The sequence below is a fragment of the Suricata suricatta genome, chromosome 3, assembly GCF_006229205.1.
Source record: "Suricata suricatta isolate VVHF042 chromosome 3, meerkat_22Aug2017_6uvM2_HiC, whole genome shotgun sequence".
In the NCBI taxonomy this organism is placed as follows: domain Eukaryota; kingdom Metazoa; phylum Chordata; class Mammalia; order Carnivora; family Herpestidae; genus Suricata; species Suricata suricatta.
Genome location: NC_043702.1, coordinates 68881537 through 68904942, shown reverse-complemented (window position 1 = coordinate 68904942; position 23406 = coordinate 68881537). Strand labels below are relative to the sequence as shown.

The following is a 23406-nucleotide window of genomic DNA, read 5'->3' as shown; positions in this document are numbered from 1 at the left end:
AAGGTGAATACTACTGTTGTGTCGTCTCTATTGCAACTTCCTTGTTGCTGTAGGTTTTCCCCAGACCCTGGGCTTCAGTCAGGAACAGAGAGGGTACGTTTGCCCTTCAGGTGTCCAAGGTGATTGTTTAGTAATTCTTTGAGTAAAGCTGTAATACATATTCCCCAAGTGTCTGATTTACCTGAGTTACCAAGAAACCAGAAAAGAAATGTCTCCAAGTGATCAAATGTGAATTGAAGAAACCTATCATACAGTACCTGTGCCAATTTAGTGGATAAATTTGAAGTCTCTATTACACAAAGAACTATTCACCTAGCAAAAGATTTTACACTACAATTTACTCAAAGGTAATAAACAGTGCACAAAAGTACAAGACTTCACCTCTACTCTAGTATTCCAGTCATTTAAATGTTATTTTAGTCTCAGTCCATTTTCAAACAAATGATAGTTATCCCTTAACTAACAAAATCTTTCCATCATTTCATGGACAAAACAGTCAGTGTCATACTGTGGAGAGAAGAAATATCTTGGAGCTGGAAGATCTAGGTGCAGGACCAATTCTCCTAATCACTCTCTGAGACTTAGTTTCCTTATGGACATCAAATAAGGGGACAGAGCTTAGTGAAGCAGTACTAATAAGAAATACTATTCTAAAGAGTCTCTTCAATAAACCTATGGATCTCAAATTATCCACATGGATTTTGCAAGTAAAATCTTACTTTTTATTTTTATTGTTTTTTCATGTTTATTTATTTGAAAGAGAGCGAGCGAGAGAGAGCACAAGCTGGGGAGGGGCAGAGAAAGAGAGGGAGACACAGAATCTGAAGCATACTCCAGGTTCTGAGCTGTCAGCACAGAGCCTGACATGGTGCTTGAACTCAAGACTGTGAGATCATGACCTGAACCAAAGTCAGATGCTTACACAACTGAGCCACCCAAATACCCCATAAATCTTACTTAAAAGTAAATATATGATGCATATCTACCATATGCAACTGAAATGCAAGTTAGGTTATGTAAATGGAAACAAATATAGATAAAAAGCCTATTATTCATGAGAGACTGTGTACTCTTGATGTGTTTGCTTTAAAGCCATTTAAAATTTTATTCTGTTTAACCCATGTCCCTTTTGCATTATTGGAACTCTTTTTGAGTAAACTATCTAATTGTTTACAGTAGTTTTTAACAAGAAATTAAAACTTTCATATGACATTTCCAGGCATTAAGTGACTATGAAACTAAGTAAAAAGGATTGAGAAATATGGGAGAAGTAATAGTTTGAAAACTTGAGGTCAGGAGGGAAACTGAGTGTAGGAATTTTTCAGGTAGTTAAAAATAATCTAAATAATAGACTATTTTTGTTTTCACTGGTAACTTTCTAATTTTTAAATTATTTCTTCTTGATCTGTAAAACAAAAAAAATAGTTTGTGTACCTGACTTTTAGATACATGCAAATCCACAGAAATTATTATCACTAATTACATATGAGACATCTTTAGAAGAATTGCATCTTCTCAGTTGAAGTAAAAGTCAGCATCTCATTTTTCATAGATTTTTAAAAGAATCCTCCTTTAGGAAAGGGCAGATTTACTCAAAGTTTAGAATTCATTCGCAAGTGTGATTCTTTAATGTAAGCATGTGGACTTGGTGACTTTGCAGAGACAAAGACTTCAGGTAACTATATTCCTGCAACAAATGAGATTCTAATTTCAAACATTTTTCAAATGCAAATCAGGCCCCTATGTGTCATTTTGATGATTTTTTGAGGCATTAATGCAACAGAGTTAGTATTCCTCAATGATCCCCAAAGTCACCCCTTTGCTAAGGATATTTCTCTTCTTGATTATTTTGAACCTGCCAACAGTCTCTAACCTTCTTACAGACAATGACTGATCTCCAAATGACCTATTATTATCTTAAACCAGCCTCATTTTAAAGCAACAAAAAAGAAAAATTAAATAGTGCATTAACATTTCATATCAGTGAAGCAGACATTTTTGTGTGCATGAAGTAGTTCTATCCATCTGTGGAAAGGTCCATCTTTTGTTTTTCCCTATGTTTATAGGTTACATTCTTGAAGGTACTGGTGGAGCCTCTATACAGTGGATTGGTTCCCTAAAAAAAAAAAAAAAGGTTCAAATTAAAGTGTGTACATATTATTACATGGTTTTAATATATCTGAATAACTTCATCTTACAGTACAAATTAGTAGAAGAGGGTCAGGCTCAAGCGTGGAAGCCATTTGAATAATTTTGATTAACTTCATATATTCAATATATTCATATATAATTTCATATATTATTTTAGCATTTTAAAAGTTATACCTCTTCTTTTAATTTTTTAATATGCAAAGCCAGTGCCATATGTATATCATAAAAATCTGACCCTGTTTGGAAACACCCTAATTTATGGATAGAAAACCCAACTTTGGCTGTTTTGTTCACTGCTATTTTACCAGAGTTGAAAACAGTGCCTAGTCAACATCAGGCATTCAGTATTTACTGAATGAATAGAATGAACCATATGGTGGCCCCAAAGTGAAATATAAAGTAAAAAGTAAAAAATGAGGAAAATGCACTTATAGAAGCATACAAAGATGAATGACATAGTATTGGCCTTTAAGAGATGTGTTGCTAGTGAGAGGCATCACACAGGGCACAAATAATCTTACTAAAATGAGATCGAAATTCAGGAGAAACACCTCGCCAGTGTTAGAAGAAGCAAGGAAAGATCCCTAGGACAGTGAACACTTGCTCTGGAGAGTGAAAGAATTAGGTACCATATGCCTCCTAGAGAATAGCAGTGCATGAAGCAGAGAGTCACCAGTGATTGGTGTGTGGGACACTAGGCTCATGACGGAATACAGGTCCCAAAGTAGGTTGGGCAAGATGGCTTTCCTTTGGGGAAGTGCAGAGGATTTGTGCCAATGTCTGTGTAATTCAGTTGTGCTCTTTAGGGTGTAGATGTGCTTCTAGGTGCCATCACCAGGACCAGAAGGAGCAGGCTCTGTAAGCGTTTGAAGAAATATCAAGCTTGATCCTCCAATTTTTCTCCTTTGGTTGAATTGCTCCAGGCAGGCACAAGATGTCTGTGTAAGGTGCAGTTTCTTCTCCCCCACTTTCCAAGGTTGACTGTCATAGACTCTGGGTCTAAGGTTCTCTCTTGTCTTAGCAAGAGAGTGGGATGCACCCCTACAGTTGACCACACAGGCTTTGATGTCAGACAGCCAAGGATCAAACCCAGCTCTACCACATGACCTCAGTTAAGCAATTCCGAGTCTTGGTGTCCTCGTCCACAGGAAGGATTACCAATGTGCTTACTTCATCCATAAAGTATACTTTATGTGTCCCTGACACATATTCAGGGCTCAATAAATGCTGCCTTTTATCAGTTCTTATCTCTATCTCCTCTTCACATTTGGAATTCCATTTTCTTTACGTTTTGGAGTGGGTTAGAAAGATACTTTCCCCAGGAGCTTTCACATTGAACATTTCCAAGCCCACTACTGCTTGTGTATGAAGTTTAGGTATCACCTCTGACCTTCCAAATTACTTAATCATATATTTTGGTCTCCTTATCCTATACATTGTAGAGCTTGTAGCAAGTTCTAGATATAGATTTTGAACACAGCTGTATTTGCTTTCCCAGAACATTTCTCTCTCTCGGTTCTCAGAAGAACTGAATAAAATTGAAAAACATTCTTAAGCCTTCTCCTTATTGCCCTGGCATTTGCCACAGTGTCCTTATTGTGAGGAGGAATCACATCTGCACTCATTTCTATGTTGCACAGAGCCAGTAACCTGACCTCTGACTGAGTAACATGTTACCTTTGTTCATGTGCCTTTAGAAAGAGATGCTATCTCAGTTATAAGCACAAATAGAAAATAGTCTCCTTAATGGTGACTGATGAATGAAGGCCAAGTCAAGTCACCATACTCCTCTTCTCCTGAAGTCAGTCTGGATAATTCTGAGAACCCTCCAGTCATTATTTAGTCCTGCTGCCATAAGAACTTGGAATTTGGAGAGTGAAGAGCATGCTAACATAGTCTTGAGTGCAGGTGGAGTCTCATTTGGAAACAAAAATCATATATAAATTCCATTACATTTTAAAGACTACAAGCTATTAAGTTTAGCGTGGCTACACAAAAGTAAATGACTCAGTCAAAGAGGAAACATGGCAAAATAAGGGCAGGTTGGGAATGACAAGTCCTGGAGGAAGAGGAACTGTTAGGGAAGAGAAAAAATACTCTGAAAGAGTAAGTGGGCTATGAGTAGGGACAGCTTAGACCTTCATAGGACAGGAACTCTTTTGTGAACCTCATCCCATGCCACTGTCATACATATTAAAATGCACCCACATTCCACACTACGTATAATTTATTGTACTATAAAGGAGGTGACTTTTAAGTTACAATTGACTGAATACATGATATTATTTTGTAGACATTTAAATTAATGTTAATTTTGATTGCAGTTTTCATTCTGTATTTTGAAGCAACTGTATTCAAGGGGTCTCTTGCAAACCTAGTTGTAGGGCTTGGGCATGATGGCTGAAGCAGACCCCACCATAGCAAGAGGGAAAGGTGGGAGTTGAAAGGTGGAGAAAGAGCAAGTACATGTTGCTGGGAGGCAGTTATGTTTCCTGCCCTCAGCTGACAATCCGGTCTCAAGAGAATAAGCTCAAACCAGGTTTTGTTGGCAAAAAAAAGTATGGCAGTGTGTAGTATTGCCTCCTCTAGGCCATGCAGATGGCAACTTTGCTACAGGTTTCCAGCCAAGATACAGCCTTGGGTCTCCATTTCAGCTGAATCCTTTCACTGTTTAGACAAGGTTGGGTTTCCCCCCCTCACCGATCTGGGGTGACCAGGCTGATTTCCCCAGAAGTTTGGGGGTGCTAATTTAGGCTGAGGATTTTGTAAATGCAGTGGCATATTTCTGGAGCTTGAAAAAGTGGTAATAAGAAAGCTCTTTGTTATGACCCACAGCTCTCTTAATGATTGCCTAACTGCCAAATGCAGACCTGATTTGCTTAGCACAGTACAAAATCAATCCATGACTGCAAGAAATGTCAGGCTGAACATTTTTTGCCTCTAGTTAATGACTTGTCATCCTAGAAAAAAATGTCTAATCAAAGATGAATTTAAATATCTTCTCTGTGTGTTTTCATAAAGAATATGGATGGGGAGGTTATTTTTAAAAGTATAATAAAAGGTAACCTTTCTTTATGGCTATGATGAAATGTTTCAAGAGGCAAGAAGCTAAGCTCTTTCTTGTCTTGAGCTCTGTCACCTTTAGAGTCCAATGGAGACCTATGGGTCAAGAGATCCAACCTTCCCCTACTGACTCTAGAAGTCCTCTGGGATTTGAAGACCAGTCAAATTCAGTTCTTCAAGAAAAAATGGTTTTTAGATTAAAAATGGAATCAAACTGAGGAACCCAAAATGAATGCACTAAGCAACATATTTTTATTTTCAATAGGATATATTAGTGAAATTTGAATTGAATTATTTGAATTAAACCTCTTGTATTCAAGTGAATAATTATTACCTAGTTATTATCTAGTCAAGAACATCAAACAATTGTTATTCAAACAAACTCAGTTTAACTGGGGAATAATATTTTTCATTTATGATTTTATCTGTTTAATGCATATTTTTGTTCCATTTTACATGAAGAAACAGTAAAAATCAGCATTTGAATTTCAGTCATGTTCTTCATCCTGAGGGAGCACAATGCATGTTTTGGGAAATTAACTGTTAATTAAAATGTTATTTTAAAGATATTAATCATTTGTCAGTACTCATGCCTTTGTATGAGAACATTAAAATGTGCTGGTTGGTAGACACGCATCACATAATTGCCCAAGTGCTTGTTTGTAGAACACCTGCTTATTATTTTTAGGAGAGTCAAGGCCATAGTTGGTAGAAAGTTGCAGTAGGATTTCACCTCCACCATGGACCAAATGTTTGGGAAGTCCCTTAACTTCTCTGAGCCTCCGTTTTTTTACATTCAAAATGGGATTATCAAGACTGCTTCACAGTGCTGGTGTTGTTCAACCAAATACTGACATTTGTTTTTTTTTTTTGTGCCAACATAATCATATTCTTTTGCCTGATTGCCCTTTTGACCATTGGCAGGCATTTGTTTGACAGTTGGTGAGAGTTATAAACATCTATGGCCGGGGGATCAGGTGAAGTTACCTGACCGCCCTGACACCACTTTAGCCTTATCACACTACATTCTAAGTCATCAAACTAATCTATCGGGTTACATTTTACCTTGTTAGGGATGGATAAATTATATCCTCATTGCAAATCCAAATTTACTCTCCTAAAGTGTTTTATTTAATTATGAAAAATTCATACATAGACAAAAGAAGAGGAAAGCTGTACGACAAACCTCTAGAGACCCATCACCCAGATTCAACAATGATCAAGATTTTGCCACACTTGCTTCACTATCCCCTTCTCTCTTCATGTGATTTTTTTAAAGTTTATTTATTTATTTTGAGAGAGACAGATAGACAGAGAGTCTCCAGCAGGCTCCATGCTGTCAGCACAGAGCCCAACAGGGGGCTCAATCCCACAAACTGTGAGATCATGACCTGAGCCGAAATCAAGAGTCAGATGCTAAACCAACAGAGCCACCCAGGTTGCCCCACTATCCCCTTCTCTCTTTTGCCTGAATTATTTCAAAGCAAACCTATTCTTCATTTCCTTTCACTTCAAAATATGGATATTTTCTAGCACAGTCATCATGCCATTATATTACCTAATCAAATTAATCATAATTCCTTATTATCATTCTAATACCCAGTCTACATTATCCTCCTTCCAGGTGTCCAAGAAATGTACTTTTACAGTTGGACTGTTCACATCAGGATCAAAACAAGATCCATGCATGGAATTTGGTTGTTGTGTCTAAAGGCATTTTTAATAGGAAGGTGAAGAAGCTGAAAATTTTTGTTGTCCATTGTCCTGTGCCGTATCTTAGCATTACTTCAAAATAAACAACCCTCATCAAGATAAATTTATCCAAAACAAAAATTCCATTTGCTTTAAGGATTGAGGATACTACTATATAATTAGAGAAAAAAAAAGTGTTAACAGCAACTTATTTGGGCACATTAACACAAAAGAGCATTGTATTTGCCTATATTTTCTCCAGTGAAATCACTGTTTTTAGAATCAGCAATGTAAGATAATTGCTATTAGATAGCTGGGCAAACCATTAGAAATAGAAAGATGAAATTAAAACCATGAAATTGTTTCTATGGCTCTCTAGAAATGTAATTATCTCTCCTGTGGAAAAGAAACACAGAAAATTGGAGTCTTATTTTGTGTTTGTCTACTGTAAAGAGGAGACACATAAATTATATCTATTGAGTATACATATTTAAAGGTTGACACTTTTTAGGTATTTTTCACGTAGTTGTTTAAAATTTGTTACTGAGAAAAACTAACTGAATGATATTTAAAAAGTATTCTCAACTTGGCATTGTAACCTATTAAAAGTAATGAGTATTTCTATAGAAATTGGCATGAACTGTCATATTACTCATGAACATTATTCTGTTGGCTATAACACAACTGATCTATGGAAGTGTTTAGATACAGCACCTATGCTTTATTAAGGGGGCCTGAATGATCCTCCTGGTGGTGATGATTAAATATATCTCCTTGATGTCCCCAAACTGTATATAAGGAGTTTCATGAGACTCTTCAGAGTGGGGGAAATCCCTACCGTACTGAGAGACAAATGTATGTATGTTATGAACACTATCTGGGTTCCAGATAGCTATCTAGGTTTCTTTGTCCTCCATAAATCAAAGCTGTCAGGGACATGGTGAGAGGGCTAGGGAAAGAACAGTGAAATCACTGTCTTTTAGAGCAGAAGAAAGCTGACACCCATCTCTTCCATGAGTCACTTTCTCCAGGAGACAAGAGATAGCCCCCAACTGTTTACATACCGTTTGCCACTTGGCCTTCGACCGTTCTGCTTCAAATTTAGCAACTTCTTTACGATCATGAAATGACACCAACAGCTTCCAAATGCATAGTAGGACAACCCCAATGAGAAGAATAGCCAGTGAAACCCCCAACATGATCATGGGAATGTTTGGGGGCTTTGGGCAGTCTGTGGAAACAAAGAAAATTATATTAAGAAGATGGTATAATCTTGTGAGGTAGAGAAAACATTTCTCATTAAATTTTCCAACTATACCTTTTCTCCAGTAGAGGGAAAATTGTAACAAGTTTTGTTTTGATGAATTTAAAAAATGAGTTACTTGTTGAAGGGTAGCCCTAGTCCTATGAAGTAGACCAAAAGATAAAGTTTGGTTATTTAAAGCAAATGGATATATACTCGAATGGCTGACTCAAAAAGAGTTAGAATCCAAGAATAAGGATCAGTACACACAGAACATATAAAGGAAAACATGAAAAAGGGGCGCCTGGGTGGCTCAGTCGGTTAAGCATCTGACTTCAGCTCAGGTCATGATCTCAAGGTTCATGGGTTCGAGCCCCGTGTCAGGTTCTGTGCTGACAGCTAGCTCAGAGCCTGGAGCCTGTTTCAGATTCTGTGTCTCCCTGTCTCTCTGCCCCTCCCCCATTCATGTTCTGTCTCTCTCTGTCTCAAAAACAAATAAACTATAAAAAAATTTTTAAAAACTTCTAAAGGACCATGAAAAAGACTGTAGTTTAACTACTAAAAATGGTCTCTTCTGGATATGTGTTAGAGTAGAATGAAGTGTGTATGTGTGCACACATATACACACGATATTACTTTTTTATGGATTTCCTTGAAACATGAACTGTCTAGGATATTATATTCAAAATTATATAAAACCCACTCCCTGAGAAGTCTACTACTTGCTGCTTTTTTTTTTAATCCAAGACAATGATGGCTATTAGTTTTATTTTAACACTAATGTAGTGCTCTGGTGTTCTGGAAAGTTCCTGAACTGGGATCATAAGAGGTGGGTTCAATTCCCATCTGATGTAGCTGTCTGAAACCCATCAAGTCTTTTGATCTCTCTGAGTTTCAGGACCCTCATCCATCAAACAAAGGTGTAATTCCTCAGTGTTCCCTTAACTTCCCTGAAGGTAAGATTGAGCTCAGGTGCTTATGCTTATTAAACCCACAGCTTCCGGTGGGGCAGCTGGGTGGCTCAGTCTGCTAAGCGTCTGACAGAGGCTCAGGTCGCGATCAGTTGGTGAGTTCCAACCCGTGTCAGGCTCTGTACTGATAGCTCAGAGCCTGGAGCCTGCTTCAGATTCTCTCTCTCTCTCTCTCTCTCTCTCTCCCTCCCTCTCTCTCTCTCTCTCTCTCTCTCTCTGCCCCTCCCCTGCTCAGGCTCTATCTCTGTCTCTCAAAATTAAAAAAAAAAAAAGTTAAAACATTAAATACAAAACTAAACACACTGCTCCCCAGAGATTCTGATTCAGTGGGTCTTAGACGAAGCCACAGATTTTTTAGTATTAGCAGTACCCCCAAGTGATTTTTATCTTCAGGGAAGTTTGGGAAACCAGACTTCCCATATAGTTCTTTCAACTTGAACATTCTATGAAATGTTATTTTGACTCTATTGATGATATTAATATAATTTCACAATTACACAGTGCCTTCCCTCATTGACAGCAGAATGACTAATAATTCTTGCAATATGCCTGAGAGATGATACATTTCTTACTGAAACATTATAATTAAGTTCTCCCCTTGCTTTCATGAGGAAAAAAATTCCACATAAAAATTATCATTAAATATCTGCCTCCCTCTGCAAGAAGTGAGGCAAATCTGTGGTATCTGGGGAGGAAATGAATCATGCTCAGTTTATCCTAACTCTTATTGCTTTTAGATATTTAACCAGGAGAGTCATACACACGGGACGAGTGACGCTGCTTTCCAGGTAAGGATCTATGACTGAGCTGAAGTTGAGCAGGACTAGTGGCCTCGCAACAGCATGATGCCTGGCCTCAGACATGTTTGTTCCTTGGGCAAAAACCCACGTAAGGAGATTTTGCAGAAATAAGTAAAGGAGCGAATGAAATAGCTACTCCAGTCTGAAGATCTAAAGCCTGTTTCTAGCATAGCAAAAGAACCACGGCTGCTTCTAAGAGGTTAGCAACACTCCTACAAAGAAAGTGGCAGGCGTGTGTCAGCGAGAATATGCACTGGCTGCATCTTTGACAATGAAATGTCTGGGGTGGGGCACAGCATGCTCTTGCTGAAAGCAAGATGAAGCTTACTAAGACCCTGTGGCCAGAATGTGAATAGGAGGGCTCTCCTGTAGAGAATAAGTAAAGGAGGAACAGGCACGGCCTGGCAGAGACAATTTTTTAAGAACTCAGAGTCATTATACATTTATACATTGAGAATACATTATACCTTGAGAAATTATACATTTCTCAAGAAAAGGTTTTGGCTCAAGTACCCGGGCAAATATTACATAATAGAAATCCCCACTGTTTATACTCTCTTTAGTTAACTTCTGAAATGCTCAGGCTGAAGACATGTTTCTAGGTGGGAGAAGAGGGCCTTCTCCATCACGGTGTGCAGTGTTGCCTGTCATGTCCTGGCCACTGCCACCTAATTCGAAGGTCCTGGTTCCCCAGTGCTGACAATCTTTTAGCTCTGTCACATGCAGCTAACTGAGCATGGAAACGTGACTTTTCTGAATTAGGGTGTGGTAAGTATAAAATACACACTGATTGTGAAGACTCAGTATGGAAGAAAATGAAGCATCTCAATAATTTTTGTATGGATTACGTGCTAAATGACAAGACTTTGGATAGACCAGATTAAATGAAACATGACTAAAATTAATTGCACCAGATTTTGACTTTTTAGTGAGGTTACTAGAAAATTTTAAATTACATACTGGGTTTGCATAACCTTTTTGTTGGTGCTGATCTAACATATTTTTGGGAGCCAGGTATTTATTATGATCGCACAGCCAGTGGGAGGCAGTATAGCACAGTAGTTAGGAGTCTGGGCTCCTAGCCAGACTTCCAGAATTCCCCAACCAGCGCTGGTACTTAACTGCTGCAAGACCTAACACACATTTTAACTTGCTCTGCTTCAATTTCCTTATCTGTAAAATGGAAATAATAGCAATACTTGCTTTATATGGTTGTTATATGGAGGGGCTAAAAGAATTAATGCGTGTAAAGCATATGGAACAATACCTGGCAAAAGGCATTAGTAGTAAGGGCTCAATAAATGAGAGCGACTATTCTTATTGTGATTCTGATTTTGATTCTGATTCTGATTCCGATTCCGATTCCTACAAATACATTGTTCTTTCTTTTCTATTCTCAAGACTTCAAGGACCTGGACTGTCCATGTTAGAACCTGTAGGTATAACATCCACATCCCCATCCCTGCCAGGAAGGCTCCCAAATGTTGTGTTTTTTTTTTTTTAATGTTTATTTATATTCAAGGGAGAGAGAGACAGAGACAGAGACAGAGACAGAGCATGAGCAGGGCAGGGGCAGAGAGAGAGACACACACAGAATCCAAAGCAGGCTCCAGGCTCTAAGCTGTCAGCACAGAACCTGAATACAGGGCTTGAAATCACAAATTGTGAGATCATGACCTGAGCCAAAGTCGGATGCTTAAACCACTGAGCCATGTAGGTGCTGCCCCCGCCCCCCCCCCATGTCATTTCTTAACTGTGGCTCTTGTGACTGTGGCTCTTATCCTCTGTAAGTTTTTCCAGATGTAAGAAAAAAGATGAGCAGAGCTCTCCCTACATCCACACACACCCTGATGATGACTGTTCACCTGGTTTCTTTTTAACCTTGTTTGTAGGACCATAGAAATCCTTAGACTCCACTTCCTCCTTCCTATCCTTGCCTCTGATCTATGGCCATGGGATTCTCTGGTCTTACAGCTGTGAGAATGGCCCACAGATTCCGGGACAGGCTCTGCCCTCAGGGCCTCTGGAAGCTTGGGGCCTACCCAGGATCATGAATATTTGCCAGAGAAACATCTTTGGAGCTGTCAGGTGACTTTGTTAAGCCTCAGGGAGGTAATTTCCCCCTCACTTTTCCCTACCACAAAAGCATAGGGAGCATAAAAAGCCTTAATAAAAAGTCATCAGGGAGTCTGAGTGCTTTCAGAAGGACGGCATGTTTATGTGCTACTCGGATTGTGTGGAAGGACAAAAAAAAAAAAAAAAGAAAACAAAACCCAACAATTCAGTAATGAGACATTTGTCAGTCAAAGGCATGTTTCTCTCTCTCTCTCTCTCTCTCTCTCTCTCTCTCTCTCTCTCTCTCTCACACACACACACACACACACACACACTCAAAATAAAAATCAAACCTACCAGATACAAAAGCCCCTGAATTAAAAACAATTCTGGAAGTTTATTTTTGTTGTTTGAAACTCATTTTTCCAATGGAATCAATATTATATTTCAGGAGAACTTGCTAAAGCCACTGCCATCGTTACAAATGGAGGGTTGGGGGGAGTAGTTCAGGAATCTGGCTTTATAAAACACAAAATGAGGAGGCAGGTTTTTTTGTACTATTCTTCCTCGTGCAGCAGAATTCACCGTAAATTTGCCTTAACTAATGGTCTCTGCAAAGCATTTTATATATGCATTTCAAAGAGGTTGATTCATACGAGATTTTCAAGAGCAAGTCTCCAGGTGCACTCTGCCCACATGAGCTTCAAGGCCAAGGTCACAATCATATCCTTGTATCTTGTGCTGACTTCTACCTCCCATTGACCCTCAACATTATACTGCGATATTTTTCTAATCATGTTTTCTTAGGTGATTTATAGTGTCTTGAATTTACTTTTTGGTTACTTCGGTATTGCTTTGGCTTTTACACAATGATGACAGTTTGATATTCTTGGTTTTAAATTTAGGACTTAATATTTTGTCAAAACATTGATAAGCAAGCACACACAACAAAATACATCTGCCTGCTAGCCTGCCCTTGATGCTGTCGTCTGGAGCAGAACTTAGGCTCCAGGCTTGGGAGGGGAGGAGGAGGAGGAGGAGGTTGCTGACAAGAGCTGCAAAGATCTGATTTAATGCAGCTGTCATTTCTGCCAGAAAGATTTAGGAACACATCATTAATTGAAGACAGAAAAGGTGAGGCACTTGTGAATATCTAAGAATGCAACCAGGAAGGTCTTGAAGCTATCTGTGGCAGAGTAATGTTAAAATGCAGAGTTCTGGGCCACACATCACACCTGCTGACTCAGGATGCAGGCATTCTAGCAAGCTCCTCAGATGAGTCCGATACTCACTAAAATTTAAAACTTCTCAACAAAAGTAACTTTTCCACTATTTTCTTTTCTACTTAATATAAACTTCTCTGTGAGATTTCTGAGATTTTTGAGAGCTTCTCAAGTCCTAAGAAAACTCCATGAGTTGGTATGTTGAAAACCTAAGAAGCCACCCTGACTTCTTTGGGGATCACTTCTTTCTTCACTTCCTCTTTCATATCTTTTCTGACTCAATGACCTATTACTGTAGGTTATGAATTGGCACAGGTTTTATATGCCTTATTCCATTTATTCTTTGAGTCAACCCTTAGATGAAGGTACTACTATTTCTCCCATTTTACAGATGAAGAGCGACTCAGAGGCAAGTATCTTCCAGAACGTCAAGCAGCTATTAAGTGGTAGAGCAGGATTTGAGCCAAAGTTTGATGCACATATCATCTTTTTATTACACTATTATGCTCCTTCCTGTTGGCTTTTCTTAAAGATATACCTTTTGCTTACATTGCATTTAATCAGTCCTTCTTTCTACAAACCATCAGCCAGCTTTTGGGGAGCTGATGATTGGTACAAATACACTCACCTTGTTTTGTGGTCTAAGTAACAGACATTGGAACATATCAAACCTTTCAACAGGCATATTTCAATCCCTGGGAAAGTAGAAGTATTCCATCAAAATTCTGGAAATGTCTTTCCTGGAAAGCTACCCAAAGTGTCTTTCTGGTTGTTTCCTCCTCTCCCAGTAGTATCACTTACCAATGACAGTAGAAGGTATGCCACCCACCTCTTTCACTGATGCTGTGAATGATGGTTTTCCCTTCATTATCTGTAGTTATTAGGAATGTAATAAGACATTCATTTTCTCCTTGCAGAGAACAGGAAACAGAACTATCCTTTGAAAAATCTGCAGATAAAGGAGTCATTCATTAGATTAAATTAGATTCCAAAAGAGATTATTTTTAAAGCGAAGTGGTATTGAGTTTTAATATGCAAATAGGAATTTTTGACATTGCAGAATAGGAATAGAAAAGACATAGGATTTTTTCCCATCACTGAGGTTTTAGTTTCTACTCATGTTCCAGAAGAGTTCCAGGTGTGGTCAACCAGGACTGACCAGCAAATGCACTTATCAAACTGATGAGGACAGGATTTCAATAGAGTGAAAGTACTTGAAGGCAGCCTTCTTGTCTTGGGAATAGAATGGCCTTGATTGTGGCAATGAGAGGGCTGTATGTTCCTCTTGGCTGCAGGCATCTGGGAGGAAGCCTAGATTACATTTCAGAAAAAGACTGCACAGCCCAAACTGATACTGATACTTCTAAGGGGGCCTTTCCCACAGTCAAGTTGATGGTCATGTATTGTCACAACAGCAGATATAAATTAATGTCAGGAAATGGACATTGAAGTATTATGTGCTCAGGGACTAGTAGGAGGAAAGAAAACCCCAGATTAAAAGGGACCCAGCTGAGTTTGCCTACTATTCAGGATAGCCCATTTTTTAGTTAAAAAACAAACATAATCCAGTTTTTTTCAAATCTTTTTCAAATAGGATCTTATTGAGCTTATTCAAGAGGTAAAAAATGAATGTCGTTACTGAAATGGAAAATATAGTAAAATGGTCAATCCGATGTTAGTACCATTTATCAGAAGTTTTAGAGGTTTGGTACCTATGCCAAAATTATGTAGCATTTTCCAAATTAAAAAAAAATCTTGCTTAAAATCCTCCTGTCTTCTAAGTTGGATTGCAATGATATTGTTTTTTGATACAAATGATGCAAAAACTTTTTTCAGAAACCTATAAATGGAACAGCTGTTTGCTTTTAACCTAAAACTTTGACATATAATCCAATATTAGTATATAACAACACATTGAGTCAGAATATTGGGGACAGTCCCAGATAACCGTAGATATACTCTTGCTAGACCTATAACTTTTCTCATTAGTTTAAAAATAAGGTTTAATAAAACAGATCTATATGTATTCCTCTGATTCTAACAAAGTAAATAATACACTATTTTTTAGTTCAACAATGCCGTAGCTACAGGAAGGAAGATATTAAGTTGGTTTTGCATTTGATTTATAAGATAAAAACCTCATGTCAGGGTCTATAAAAAGAATGTCTGTATTATCTATGAAAAAGGAACGAATAAAACAGCATTATTAATAGGATTTCAGAGGATAAATTTAAGTGAAAAATTTGCTTTTGAATCCATTGAAGCATCTATTTACATAAGAATATTAAGAAATCTAACGCTAAATCATTTTCATCCGGTGATTCCCAAATGTTTATGATCTTGTAAATCACCTGGGAGTTTTTAAAATAAGGATTCCAGGGCCCCATCCTGGCCATCTGATTCCAGAGGTCAGTGGCATGCACAGAAGGTTGTAGTTTAGTGAATTGTTTCACAATATTTTTACTAAGGTGATGTGATTAAGACCATGGGGAACCTCCAGCAACAGTGGGCTTTTTGTTGTTTGTGTAATTTTGTGTGTTATTTCATGCAATAACACTGCAATACGTAATTCATACTTTGGTCACTTTCAGATGGCCTTTACCACATGTCCTCCTACCACACCCCTCCAATTAGCTGGAATTCATGAAGTCTTGGAGAATATGCTTTTTCTTGTTGGAGAAAGCATTTTTTTTCCTCCCTCTGTCCCTCTCTGCCATGACAGTGCACACCCACTCTCTTCCTCCCAAGCTTACTTAACAGAACATTTTATTCTCAGGTAGAAAATATGTGGATAGCTTATAATACTCTTTTCAGTAGTATTAATCCTGCTTTTTTATTTTCTGTTAAATAGCTACAGTGAAGCACAGGGAAGCTTAATTTACTTCAGCGGGATTATTTAAGTTTTAATGGAACTGTTAATATGACCTTTGTGTCATGACTCCCTTCTTGCTTTAATTACTTCACCACTGCTTTTCATGACTGTTATGACTCTAGATTTAGCCAGTTTTGTAGTGTTTGGGTATTAAAATGGTATTATTGAATGTGCAATGAAAGGGTCCAGCTTGGGCTAGAGATTTGCATAATTAGCTGCTACGGTTTTCTTTTGTTGTTCATTAAGAAATGGACCTTTCTTTTTTACTCTCCTTTATGAGTTCCAGCCATGCTGCTCTAGAATAATACAATGAAAATAAGGTCTCGGGCAGTCCCTGAAATTATGCTTAGAAAAGAAAGAAATGTGAGAATGGGGGTGCGGAGGCCAGCATCCAGGAAGGTCCAGGGAAGAATATAGAAATACAAACCATCTGCACCACTGAATGAAGACAACTATGTGTTAAGGACCTGTGCTTTGGGACCAAGTCAGTAGTTCTCAGAGAAACAGTTTCCCAAGGAAAAAGAAAAGGGTTCTGTGGTCAAACAAGTTTGGGAATTTTTCCTTACTCCAATTCCTTCTTTTGCCTCTCCTGAAAATTCACAATGCATATTTAATGTAATATGCATAATTTCTCAGGAGTCTTGGAAAATAAACAAAAAGCTTAGCTTCCCATTTCCAAAATTTATACAACCATGGATGATGCTATTTTCCATTTAACACTTTCAGAATTAGTGTTCCCATGGAACATACTTTGAGTAATAATGCTCTGAGTACATGAATGTTGGGGTAAATTAAAAAGGATCTTTCAGTAAAATGGAATGAGTCAAGTTAAGCCACATGCCTTTAGAAATGCTCACACGGCACAGCTGAGGAACAATGTATTTGGATTACAGAGTTATTTCTTCTACTTCACTCTCCATATCCTTGTTGGGGGAAGGTGGGGCTGAGCGAAGACCCTATGTGACAGCAAATATAGGGTGACAATTTCGAGGTGATGTGATCAATGACATAACTGTGTAACTTGAAATAGAACTTATAAAAGTTCATTAGAAAAGTGACTTTTTAATTTTTTCTGTTTTTTTTTTTAATTTTAGAGAGAGAGTGCACAAGCAGGAGAGGGATAAAGGGGAGAGAGAGAGAGAGAGTGCACAAGCAGGGGAGGGGTAAAGGGGAGAGAGAGAGTGCACAAGCAGGGGAGGGGTAAAGGGGAGAGAGAGAGGGAGAAACTTAAACAGGCTCCATACGCAGTGTGAAGCCTGACATGGGGGCTTGATCCCACAACCCTGGGTTCATGACCTGAGTCGAAATCTAGAGTTGGATGCTCAACCGACTGAGCCACCCAGGCACCCCAGAAGAGTAACTTTTTAATTCCCAGGCTGACAAATATGTTTTTCTCTCAAATTCAACAAGGTTAGTGCCTTAAATGGTATTAGAAATCCAGTTTCTGAGTTACAAATAGTTGTAGTCCCCTATTTTGAAGATAATCTATCCAATTACACAAAAAGAATAATGCAAATATTTTAAATGCAACTTGAGACCCAGTGTTCCTCTCAAATCCAAGTATTTATGATAATCTACTTGAAAACTGTATATTTAAATATGGTAACTCTGTTCATGACTTACATGTTTCCAAAGTTTATTCCTTTTTCTCCTTAGCACATAAGATTCTGCTGGTTGAATGGTGTTCTAGTAATTTGCAGGACATTTTTCTGCAATTTTTAGCCATTTCTTAGAAACACTTGGTAAATATCTCAACTGTGTTTGCGTTGAAATGAAGCCTGAGGATATGCTTTGACTCTGAACCAGTTACTAATGTGGACATTCCACAAATGCTACTTTCCACAGTGCTTTTACTGCATCCTGCTTTCAGTATTAGTGTGAGGTACACACCATCTGGTCCAATTTACGGCTATTTGGCATATTTATCTTTAGTCACCAGAAAAGCACAGAAGAGGAGTTTTATGAGCACTAATCTTGCTCCTCCATGCAGGCTTATTCAACTGTGCACAGTCAGAAATCTCAATTTTGAAACAATGTAGATAATTTTCAAAACAATAAATGCCACTAACTTATTCCACTTTGGAAATGGATTAATTTCTTTATCCTATTTCTGTCTTTTCAAGATACGTATCCTAGAGTGTCATAAATTGTCTTCACTATTGCACTTCGCTTGAGCTACATCTTGGTCACGGCTCTCATGTGTGTAGGGCAGCAGCTCTGCCTTAGCAGGATGGCAATGCAGAGAGTTTGGGATGATGGGAAAACAAATCCCCCTAGACTGGCCAGTTATTTTTTTATTTTGATTATTATTTATTTATTTATTTATTTATTTTTAAATGTTTATTTAGTTTTGAGAGAGTGAGAGCAGGAGACCGGCAGAGAGAGGGGGAGACAAAGAAACCAAAGCAAGCTCCAGGCTCTGAGCTGATGGCACAGAGCCCGACACGAGACTCGATCCCATGATCGATCCCATGAGATCATGACACTCAATCAACTGAGCCCCCCAGGCGCCCACAAATTATTTTTTTAAAAGGCTTCCTAGCTACAATATAACCTATTTAAATGTTTGAGATGACATTTTGCCATTAAAAATTATCTTAATTTAAGTAATTAAATTTTAAAATGACAGGAGAAAGCAAGAGCAGAATTTGCTTAGCAGTTAAAGGTGACAGGCCCTTCTTGTTTCGGATGAGTGAGGCAACAGGGAATTAAGAGTGGCGTGTAACACCCATGTTCCGAAAGCACATAGAAGGTGGGGAGGGAGAATGGCTACTAACCAGAAATTGCCTGGCGCCTCAGACCTGCTCTCAGGAAACCCATATCATATTCACCTTGTCCTGTCTTCACATAGGGCAATCTGATGATAGAGGATGATTTCAGGTTTAGAGATTAACATTTAGCTATTTTTTAAATTTTCTTCTTTTCTAATTAAAAATAGCATTCTGGAATTCTCTGCAATTGTTTTTTGTTAAGCAGAGGTGAACTTGCCAACAGAGCTGCAGCCAAATAGAATAGCTATGACTTTAAATTGCTTGTATCCCAAACCATCATGGTTTTAGACTTATGAAGTGCATTTACTCTTAAAAACTAATGTTGCTGGGGTGCCTCGATGTCTCCGTTGGTTAAGCATCCGACTCTTGGTTTCAGCCCAGGTCATGATCTCACAGTTCGTGGGTTCCAGCCCTGTGTCAAGCCCTGTGCTGACAGTACAGAGCCTCCTTGGGATTCTCTCTCTCTTTCTCTCTGCCCCTCCCACTGTTTCTCAGAAAATAAATCAATAAACTTAACAGCAACAACAACAAAATTCATGTTGAACTAATGCCCTGGTTCAAATGAGGTTGAGTTACTGAAAAGCCCTTCCTGGCATTTCTGCCTCTCAAGACCTATGTAAAGAAAAAGAAAGTAATTGAAGACATATATAACCTTCTGCTTCATTGATGGTCACACCAACTAGTTTGCATTTGTCCACGCATTCTTCTCGGGCCTGGCCATCAGCAGACAGGTGGCATTCGACGCAGCTCCTGTGAACAGGAGAGTTCATCAGTTCATGTTGTTGGAAAACATATGCAGCTGGGTTATTGCTTTAATGCTGTTACTATGGTTTGCGCCCTAGGAATGTCTCACAGAGGACGTTGCTTTTGTTACTTTCGGAAAGATATTTGAGTGATGTTCAAGAGGAAACTGCCTAATTCTGATTCCACTTAGTAATCAGTGTTTCGTGAGCCAGCTTTGACAGTAGCTGTTATCCTCATTTATCTCTAATAATTGCCTTTGATTGGTTAAGTAACACACACACACAAAAAAAACCAATAATAAGACACTTATTTTGGTGTTTGATTTAGTATTTTTTGTTGTTCATTTTACATTTTCCTGGGAAAGGTTTATGCTTCTAAAATATGATTCATGACTAAACAAAGTTTGAATTTCTTAACAGAAATCACCTATTTTAAGAAGAATTCTAAGAATTCATACATGTCATGAAAGGCTAATTCAAAGATTCCCTTGTCTGTAACTATTTTGAATGAGTCTAAGCCTTACAGGGGTATTTTCAAAAGCTGAGGTTACAACTTGGATCCTTGTTAATATGGGCTTTCTAATAAATGAACTCTATCTACAGAAGAGTGTATTTCCAAGAACACAGCCCAGGAATTAAGCTTCTCTAATGATGTCTCTACAGCAGAGTAAAACTCAGACTCTGAATTAATCTTGTGGTACAGATCACTTTACAATCAGATTCTGTTTGGAGTGACCCAAATCAGCAAAAGTTTTCTTACTGTGGGCACACATCGTCCTGCCTCTCTCTCCAGGCCATGCAAATGTGTGCTCTTGTAAGTGCTGGAAACATTCTCCACAACCACCTGGGCTTCCCTCAATACTGGAGGAGACTGCACTGCCCTAGGCAAGCCTTCCCTGACTCCTACCAGTTAGTTCTCTAATAGTGGAAGCCTCAGAATCCCTTTGCAGGATGGGCAAAGCAGCCCCAGTTTACGTGGGAATGGGGAGAGAAGTCTTGTCTCGAAATTGCCTTTGCATTGCAAGTATATTGCATTTATCTAGGTTATATATTTATGTAGAGTGGCTTTGCAGGGGGCTGCTGGACATTATGGAAACTCTTAAACCCTCACCCTTTGTGCATCTCATTGATGTCTGCCCAAGAGAGTGTGGTAGCCTTGCCATATAGGTCAATAGTCTCCTCTGTATCCCTTATTGTAACTGTCAGCTCAGATATCATTATAATTACTTTTTTAAAAAGTCTGTCTTTCCCACTAGATTCTTAGCACGTGTGATGGCAGGAACTATCCCTGTTTCAGTCATCATTATGTGCCCTTGGTGAACAGTAGGTACTTAATATCTATTTGATAAACAAATGAATAAATGGAAGAATGGATTCATATCAAAGCTAACATAAACACTAAGGAGATTACCTGATCCCTCAAATTCAAACTTCCTGGATTATTAATTTCATGTTATATAAACCAGACTTAAATTGAATTGTGTTTACAGAGAAGATGAAGCAGATAAATAACGGAAGAAATATCCTGAAAGGACATTTTTATTTAATTCCATTCAACTAAGTCTAACTATGTCCCCACACTTCTCTTGGCATATGTCCAGGCACAGGACAGAGAAGTTTTGACACTTGAATGGTGAGGAACCACTGCATGAATATTGGTTTTCTTACTTTCTTACTTCTTACACTGGAAATGCAAATGTTACCATGTTGGGTGCTGAGTTAATGAAACTATGAGCCACTTAAGCAATGTTCACTGGATAATACATTATAGACTGCAGGGTCATCACACAGCGCATTTTGAGACTTGCTTCATTCGACTTATAAATGTTGTCCCCACTGTCCAGTAAGAAGTTAGCTAGCCACCAGAGGAATAGAATTTTTACTGGAAAACAAAACATGTTTTGCTGTTGTTGTTGTTCATCTGGTATAAAAGAAAATACAAAACACAGTAACTGTGTAGAATGATAACCGGAGACTGGGGCCAAAGAGCATGAGAGGTAAAGAAGAAGGAAGAAATGCAAAGCCAAGATCCTCTTTCTGCCTTTTTGCCTCCTTGATTCTATAGATAGGAATGAATCAGTAAGGTCAGGCTTCAAACTTCTAGATAAGAAAGAAGCTTGTCTGTTTCCCCTGAAAAGGTACTGAATGTGGGTGTCATCAGTCTGCCTCCAGGGCATTCCTTATGTGTGGCTGGTATTGTGAGTGAAAAGGCCACCTGACGTTATCAGGGTGGGACACCAGCTCAGCTTCCTCAGCCTTATTTCTAGCAGGAATGTGAGTGACATTGTGGTCCTGGATAAGCAGGACAAAGAAAGAGTCAAGTCACACTGGCGCTCCAGGGGCACTATGAGTCTGTGTATTCCGGTGGATGCTAGGAGAACAAACCCACCAGAAGCAATATGAGACTCGAGTAAAAGGACTGAGAGAAGTTGAGACGTTACCGTTTGGAGTTACAGGGATCACCACAGGTTGGACAACGTTCACAGGTGGGTCCAGAGGCCCCCGGGTTCGTGCAAACACACTTGCCACAGATGCAGTCCCCACGCCCGCTGCAGAGCACCCCGTCCTCTGAGACGCAGGAGTCGGTGCTGGTGGTGCAGTTACAGTACTCGCCTGCCCAGCCGGTCCTGCACACGCATTCACCGCAGTCACAGTCACCGTTATCTGCAAAACAAACACGGGTGATACTTAGGGCAGAAGCCACTTCCAATTCAGGGGCCATCTTTTCTCTTTGCCTTTATTTATTTAATTTATTTATTTTAATTTTTTAACGTCTATTTATTTTTGAGAGCCAGCCAGACAGATGGTGAGCCAGGGAAGGGCAGAGAGAGGGAGACACAGAATCTGAAGCAGGCTCCAAGCTCTGAGCTGTCAGCACAGAGCCTGAAACGGGGCTTGAACTCACGAACCATGAGATCATTACCTGAACCCACATCAGTCACTTAACTAACCAAGCCACCCAGGCACCCTTTCTCTTTGCCTTTAGACACCATCAGAAAGACTGAAGAAGAAACATAAGAAAAAGTGAATGGGGGTGGAGAGGGGAAGCAGTGAGCATAGAGATGTTTTACAGAATGAATTTTGCTAAGTACATATATTTATTGATCTGGTCTCTTAACCGAAGACTGATTTGATTACCTGATGTTATATCAAACAGAACTTAGAGCCAAATGAAATGAGATAATCCAGAAGCCTGTAAGAGCAACTTGTGTGTGTGTTGGGGTGGGGGTGATTATGTGTATGGGTGTGTATTTAAATGGTTTTTACAATTTTTTCCTTTTAATTAGTGTGCCATAAGATAGATATGCAGCATAGACCTGGGTAATACCCACCTCTACGTCATTCAAGCTGACTGATCATAAAAGCCTCATCTATCAAATAGAGGGAATAAAATCTTACAGTAGTTATGGTCAGATGAGATAATGTGTAAATCTTCTACTTTGCATTCACCAATTAGATGTCCTGCAGGCATATAGTGAGTGCTCAACAAATTCATTTGTTTAAGAAACTTTAATTGAGCATATATCATGTGCCAAAGATTGCATTAGGGATGAAGACACAAAATTAAATAAGGTCACTAAGCTTATAGGCTAGTGTAGGAGACAGGCAAATAAATACCACCAATAATAAACACAACACAATGTGATAACTGTTATGCACACAGAGGGAGAGTTTCCAAATTGGACCAGAGATTTGGGGGCCACTCCAGAAGAGGTGATGCTTGAGCTGAATTTGGAAGGTATAGGTAGACGGTAGAAGAGGGGTATATGCATTATAAGCAGACAAAAAAGCATAGGCAAATGACAGAGGTGTGTAATCATG

At 38.8% G+C, this 23406-nt stretch overlaps 1 protein-coding gene across 2 annotated transcripts in view; it reads right to left on the bottom strand.

Moving 5' to 3' along the window:
• Positions 1-906: 906 nt before the first annotated feature.
• Positions 907-23406, bottom strand: part of ITGB6 (integrin subunit beta 6) — a 72697-nt gene continuing 50197 nt past the window's right edge. For both annotated transcript variants that reach the window (XM_029934514.1, XM_029934516.1), the window contains exons 12-16: positions 22026-22248; positions 19494-19591; positions 14028-14147; positions 7971-8137; positions 907-2116 (exon numbers count right to left, since the gene is read on the bottom strand). In XM_029934514.1, the coding sequence (XP_029790374.1) occupies positions 2018-2116; positions 7971-8137; positions 14028-14147; positions 19494-19591; positions 22026-22248 (707 nt within the window). In that variant the 3' untranslated portion in view covers positions 907-2017. The remainder of the gene's footprint in view (positions 2117-7970; positions 8138-14027; positions 14148-19493; positions 19592-22025; positions 22249-23406) is intronic.